Below are 7,323 nucleotides of genomic sequence, written 5' to 3'. Positions count from 1 at the left end.
GCCTTTTCTTCCACATCAAGAGCCAATGAGATCCGGGACGGAAAACTCCTGTCTCTTATGTTTCAGTAAGGTAGCAAAGTTCCTCCACGAAGGAGGAAGCTTAGTGATGATACCTCCGGCAACAAACTTGTCCGGTAGCATACAACTGAAGTGCTCAAATTCTCTAGCAAATGACTGTATCTCATGAGCTTGCTCAACCACGGAGCGCTCTTCAGTCATCCTGTAATCATAGAACTGCTTCATGATGTACAGCTCAGTGCCAGCATCCGAGACCCCAAACTTGGTCTCGAGTGCATCCACATATCTTTTCCATTATCAATTGATGCATAAGCATCAACTATGTTCTCACCAAGAACACTCAAGAGAGCAGCCTTAAACAGAGTATCCATTTTCTGAAAAGCTTGTGCCTGTTGAGCATCAAGCTCCCCTTCAGGTTTGCCAAGAGTGGCGTCATAGCAACTCATGGTTTGAAACCATAAGACTGCTCTCACGCGCCACCTCTTATAGTGGATACCCTCAAACATAGGAGGTCTCATGGAAGCAGCAAAACCACTTGGGGTAAATTGCCTATAATAAGGTTTTTGGATTGTTGGAAATATGAGCAATTTACCGAATGATTTTATTAACGGAAATACTAGATAAAGCACGACTAGTATAGCAGTGATAAAACAAATCATGCGATTTGACAAAGAGAAGGTAAACAGTATCTGCATATATGAACTAGAACCGAACACATCTAGAACAGACACTAGAGCAAGAAGTTGTGACAGAACCTCTAACAGAAAGAGCATGAGAACGTACAGAACGGGAGCAGATGCACTGGTCTTGGGATCGGTGTCCTTGCCAGCCATGTCGTCGAGAAGGTTCTCGACGTCGGGGAAGAAGTCGTCGTCGGGGAAGTAGTCGTCGGAGTCCGGACCGTCCGTGACGAAGAAGTCAGTAGTCGCGCTGAGCGCTCCCCAAAAACCTTATCACCCTTCTTCCGTACATGACTCAAAAGGTGCGGTTCCGGAGGCCTACTGTCCCGACCTGTGGTGCACGCCGCAAGCCGGGATGGAGAAGAACGTAGTAGCAACGCAGTGCTCAGGAACTTGTGGCGAGAGGAAGAAGAGGTTCTGGTGCGTCTCTCTGAGAGGAGCGACCTCCCTTTTATAGGCGCAAGAGAAGGAGGCGAGAGGCTGCGCCGGGAGCTGAAGATAACGAGGGAGACGAAACGAACAGGCAGCAGACAAAGAGGTGCGCCGTTCGCATTCAATTCTCCACAGGAGCTGAAGAGAACGAGGGAGACGAAACGAACAGGCAGCAGGCAAAGAGGTGCGCCGTTCGTATTCAATTCTCCACTACAGCAAAAACGTTTCAGCTTCCGCGTGACCTTTCGTATATCGGTCGTGCGTGGCTAAAATTTAGACATCGGCTCGGCTCATTCCCGCAACCGCGGCGCGTCGTGACGAGCCACTACAACAAAAACGTTTCAGCTTCCGCGTGACATTTCGTATACCCGTCGCGCGTGGCAAAAATTTAGACATTGGCTTGGCTCATTCCCGCAACCCGCGGCGTAGCGAGGCGTGACGAGGCGGGCGGCAGAGGAGGAGCGTGCGTGGATGTCCCTCTTGTTCTCATCCTCATACATGTGGAGAAAGAGCCTCCCTTATAAAGAGGTCAAACTCCCCCTAAACTAGCAATGTGAGACTAAACTTTAGTTCCACCTCTTGCCTTGCACGAATGGGCTGCGTGGACCTCTAGGATTTATTAGGAATTTCTGAAACTGCTATTGGGCTAGGCCCAAAATAGACAAAATTCCAGCACATGATACTATATAATTATTTTTTCTTTCCAGGTTGTGGGGACTCTGTTCACGCACCATCAGAAATGCGTGATTGTTGATTCGCAGGCCGCGGGAAACAACCGCAAGATCATCGCATTCCTGTCCAGTCTCACCTCCTACGGTGCTTCTGTTGTACGGAGGATGTTGTGTATCATGACTTTAGTTAGAAAACATAGGATAGCCTATGATTTAATTCTATCTTGTCTTGTATTCAAAATTGATCACGTACTCTTATACATATGCTCACAATGCTCAAGAAATACAACATCAATTCCATCAAACTCTCTCTCTGTTTCTCTCTCCCCCTCTCTCTCACATGGTATCAAAGTCAAAAGGACTTGAGTTCAAAATAGGCTGCCACAATTAAAATTCAGCCCATTCTTACTCCACGTTTAGACCCGAGAGAGCCACACATGAGGAGAAGTGTTGAAGTATAAACACATAACCTACCTTTTTCCATCAGATTGAGTTTTTTGCGTAAATTGACTGATGTGTGCAGTTCTTCACGCAAGAACCAAGACCGACTATTCACATACATGCGCGTACTATTAATTCGATTCGGCCAGAAAACACGAACACACACGTGAGGAGATGAAGCTATATTTTTCAGTACATAACAAGCTTACATTACGAGGAGACACTTAGTCCATTCCATATGACCTTAATTTACAGCCGACCTAAGAAAAGTTCTTGCTTCTTATTTTTTTTAAAGGAGTATGACCTCCGGTCTCTGCATCTGGGAGATGCATGCATCCATTTATTAATTATTCACAAAGATCTTACAAACGAGTACGTCAGGTAGTCTGAATCTATCATCTTTGCAACATCTGTCGCTACTCCTATCCACTTGATGAAGGGGTGCCGATAGTCCGAGCCTAATACCAAACAGACATCGCACAAATGCCTAACATCTAAAGCCGGAGGCCCCAACCAAGCGACATACTGGGTTTGGGGCGCAAACCGGCCCGACGCACTCTCATAGGTCGTCACCGTCGTCTTCCACTGATCCATCTTCAGAGCAGGCACTGATGCATCAACATTGCCAGGCCTGCCGTCGACGCCCCCACGGCTCCAGACAACGCCTCCTCCCTATGCGCGTCCATCATCACACATCCGTCGCCGAGGCCCTGCCGCGCCACGCCGCCGAGACTCCACGTCGTCAATGCGTCACATGGAATGCCGCTCCACCGCTAGAACCGTCCACTGGTCCCTCAAACCAATGCACACCTCCAAGAATGACGCCCCTAAGGAGGGAACGACACAAATGCGCCGGCGTCATCCGATCGACTGATCTTGGGTTTCCCCCGGAGGTAGCGGAAGGAGTTGGGAGCTTCAACTCGATGATGCCTTCAAGAAGAAAACGATGCCGAGGGCGTTACCATCACCAGCTCCGGCCACAAGCCAGAGACCAGGTTTTCACCCAGATCTTTCCCATGAGCATCCAACCGACAACATGTGCACCGTGCAGACCGCCTTCAAAGCCCCAGACATGGCCACCCAGATCTGGCGACCATTCACAACAGCACTGCCACGATAGGAGCCCTGACACACCGACCACTGCCTGCGTGTGCCACCACTGGAGCCTGGTAGGAGGGCCGCCACCCCACCTCGCCAAACCGCGAGAGCCGCCGAGATGAATCCCCGCGCTCGTCACCGTCGCTGATCCGATCCAATCTGGAGCCAAAGCCATCAAATCGCCGGCGCAGATCCACCTTCGACAGGGACATCGCCACGCCATGCCGCCGCGAGAGGCCTATGCTTCACCTACCTCCACCTTCCAGGGCCGCCGACCCGGGTCGCCACCGCCACGACGTCCTCCACGCCGCCGCATCACCCGCGTAGGCACCCCACGCCGGCGGGCCGCCGCGCCGCAGCGCCCTGTGCTGCGTCCATGCCCGAGGAGGCCGGCCCGCGCCGCCCCATCGCGCGTGGGGAAGAAGACGCCCCGCCGGCGCCGGCGTCGGTCAGGCATCGCCCGGGGAGAGGGAGGCAGGAGGAGGACCCTGGCGGCACAGATGGGAGGCCCCTAACAACTCGCATCTGTCATATATACTTTTACAGCTCATGCTAGCGAGCTGCACATATTTTTACTTGTTATAGCTTGTAAGGCACGGAGGCCTTGATATTTTGCAAGCCTTGCCGACATGCTAGTATAGTAATCCCCAGCCTCGATCACATTTTTATTTTTAGTACCTTGCCGACATGCAAAGTCTGATAGTATTTGACAACAAGATTAATTAGTACTAACACTCGATACACATGACGAGTGGACCCACGCGGCGAAACCCATGATTCCTCGTGTATATAGATCTCACAGCCAAGAATTAGAAAGCCATCTCCGGCCAAGCACCAGCTCTTACGACGAGTGAGGAGTCAACGATACTTGCGACGCTAGCTTCCCCTCCGTTTGCTCTGTTGTTTCCCGGCCCATGGCCACCCCAGCTGCGACGCCGCCGGCGAAGATGCGGGCGGTGCTGTACGACGCCTGCGGCGGAGGCTCCGCCGGCCTCAAGGTTAGAATTACTGGTCCCGCAACTCTGTGTTTTCCTTGGGGAAAGCGAGGCACTGGTTTCTTCGGTGGTCACTGGTCCCGCAGCCCTATTGATTTGCCCGAAGCTTTTGCGGCTTATTAATTACTACTCCCGTACGCTCTTATATTATGGGACAGAGGGAGTAAATGAAAATAAAATAGTAGAATTTTTTATAGTAAAAAAGAAACATATCGTAATTCTGAAATCTCTCTTATTAATAATGCAGCATGTAGAAGTCCCCGTCCCTTCAGCGAAGAAGAATGAGGTCCTGTTGAAAGTAGAAGCTGCAGCCATCAATCCACTTGACTGCAAGATACAGAAAGGGGACTTGCGGCCTCTGCTGCCTCGTAGACTGCCTTTTATCCCAGGTGACTATATATATATCCTCATTCCTAGTGTCATTCTATATAAATAAATCATGAATTTTGTTTGCTGTTGCTCAATTCATCAAACAACTTGCTAACAGCTAGCCTGTTTTCCCCCGCAGTGACAGATGTTGCAGGAGTAGTTGTGGGTGTCGGTCTTGGAGTGGAAGGTCTCATAGTGGGGGATCAAGTTGTGGCCATGTTGAAGTCTCTTGTAAGGGGAACCTCCTCAACATCTCTTTCCACGTACGTGTGTTTCATCTTCCAGCTGCTTTCAAAGTAAAGCTCATCAATGTCTTCTCTGTCTCTTACAGAACGGAGGTGGCCTCGCAGAGTACGCTGTGGCATCCGCAAACCTGACTGTGAGAAGGCCACCGGAGGTTTGTGCGGCGGAGGGTGCCGGGCTTCCCATTGCCGCAGGCACTGCGCTCCAGGCGCTGAGGTCCATTGGTGCCAAGTTTCACCTCGACGGCGCCGGCAGCAAGCCTTTAAACGTGTTGATCACCGCAGCCTCCGGCGGCGTAGGCCTGTACGCGGTGCAGCTTGCGAAGCTGGCCAACCTCCATGTCACCGCCACCTGTGGCGCCCGCAACATGGATCTTGTCAAGGGCTTGGGCGCGGACGAGGTGATGGACTACAGGACCCCGGAGGGGGCTAGCCTGCTGAGCCCGTCCGGCGCCAAGTACGATGGCGTGGTTCACTGCACCGTCGGCGTCAGCTGGTCGTCATTCCGGCCGTTGCTGAGCGACGCCGGGGGGAGAGTGATAGACATCACCCCAAACTTGTGGGCCATCCTCAGATATATCCTGCACGGGGTGACATTCTCCAAGAAGCGCCTCGTGCCCCTGCTCGTGTCGCCCAACAAGGCAGACCTGGAGTTCTTGGTCGCCTTGCTCAGGGACGGCAAGCTCAAGACGGTGATCGACTCGAGGTTCCCGTTGGGCGACGCGGGCAAGGCGTGGCAGACCAGTATCGAAGGCCACGCGACTGGCAAGATTGTCGTCGACACACAGAGCTAACCGTCCTCACTTCATGCTACTATTACTGTATATACATAAGCGAAGAGGCGTAGCGAAGACGACCAAAACAGTGAGCCATCAGTTCTTCACATGCATTTCAGCCAACACTTTGTGTGCATAAATAAAATCTGAACTATATATCATGAAATTCACAAGCACCAAGCTACTTAATGTTCACCGCAACAATGTATCGCAATAGTAGCTCATTGCGACATCAATATATCAACATATGAAAGAGCGCATGCCTTTAATGTCAACACTCAACACAATCAGACCATAGCAAACTTGAGCAATAGGTAGGTACCAATAACAAGCAAGCACTCGAGCAGCAACCAATATGATAAGGGAAACACCAAATCAAGAAGAGACACAAGGATTTACGTGAAAACCCCTCGTGAGGAAAAAAAACACCGGCAGCGACGAGCAATCTTTCACTACAGAGGTGAATCAAGAACAAGATGAAAAGTTAACAAGGCAGGCAAGCTCCAAATCACCAATTTTTAGCACTCGGGTTTGGGTGGATTTGTTGATCAAATGACCTGACTTCACTCCTAACCCGAGAACTCTCTCAAAAACAGAAAAGTTCAACTCTCTGTCTATTCCCGAGCTAGGTGAGGGGCCTAAATAAACAGGTTTGCAGAAATCCCCCTCTGTTTTGGTAACTATATACGGCAAACAACTCCTATTTCAGCGTACATCATTCAAGATGGCAACGGGGACGAAACCCACCGGGTTTTGCTTGCCCAAACCCATCCCCACGAGAAAATCACAAACCCGTCCCCGTCCCCATCAACGTGTGTGGGGTTAAATTTTTGCCCGTCCCCTAAACCCGTCGGGTTTTCAAAACCCACGGGGAACCCGTCCCCACGAGCAATCAATGAAAACAACAACATTTGAAAGAAAAACAGGAGCATATTACAGCAGCAGGCGACGGCTGGGGGGGCCTAGGTTTACGTTTAGGTGTTGTGTTGTGCGGGAGAGAGAGGCCTGAAGAGCGAGCGACACTGCAGTGACCGAGCGAGGGGTTGGTTTGTACTCCAGGGCCTTACGCTGTGGGGCTCGGCTGCTCGGGCACTGTGGCTTTGGGCCACTTGAGTCAAGATGGATCTGTGCATGCTTAACGTATTTTGACGGGTTTTGTCGGGTATCGGGTTCGGGTAGTACTCAAACGGGTCTAAACCCTCGAAACATGCCGGGTTTTATAATGTAACCACGAGCAGCCCCGCGGGGATAGAAAGTCACCCATCCCTGTCCCCTAATAGGGTAAAAACCCGAGGGGACGCGGGTTTCGGGGCCCCATTGCCATCTTGATACGTCATACCTATGTGTTTTTTTTGCATGTTAGAATGGCCAATATGGCTTTCAAATGGTGATATAAGAGCCCCACATTTTCACAATTCTCCACCTCAGTGATGATTGAGCCATTAAACAAACACATCCAGCTTGTTGATGAACAAGTCATATCTCCAAAAGATTCATCTCCGCATGAACAAATCAACAAGTGATATACTCTCCACCTCCGGTGTTCCTCAAGGGAGCTGGCTCGGACATGCACAAATGCCCATCAAGTCCAAAATTATTAA

The 7,323-nt window shown here is 50.8% G+C and overlaps 1 protein-coding gene across 1 annotated transcript; it reads left to right on the top strand.

Moving 5' to 3' along the window:
* The first annotated feature begins 4,172 nt into the window (after positions 1–4,172).
* On the top strand, positions 4,173–6,143 carry LOC109780943 (chloroplast envelope quinone oxidoreductase homolog). The gene is made up of 4 exons (XM_020339523.4): positions 4,173–4,338; positions 4,583–4,724; positions 4,844–4,935; positions 5,036–6,143. The coding sequence occupies exons 1-4, from the start codon at positions 4,255–4,257 to the stop codon at positions 5,738–5,740; spliced, it is 1,023 nt and encodes a 340-aa protein (XP_020195112.1). The 5' UTR covers positions 4,173–4,254; the 3' UTR covers positions 5,741–6,143.
* The last annotated feature ends 1,180 nt before the right edge of the window (positions 6,144–7,323 follow it).

This window comes from Aegilops tauschii, chromosome 5, assembly GCF_002575655.3.
Source record: "Aegilops tauschii subsp. strangulata cultivar AL8/78 chromosome 5, Aet v6.0, whole genome shotgun sequence".
NCBI lineage: Eukaryota > Viridiplantae > Streptophyta > Magnoliopsida > Poales > Poaceae > Aegilops > Aegilops tauschii.
This window is presented reverse-complemented; position numbering and strand designations above follow the sequence as displayed.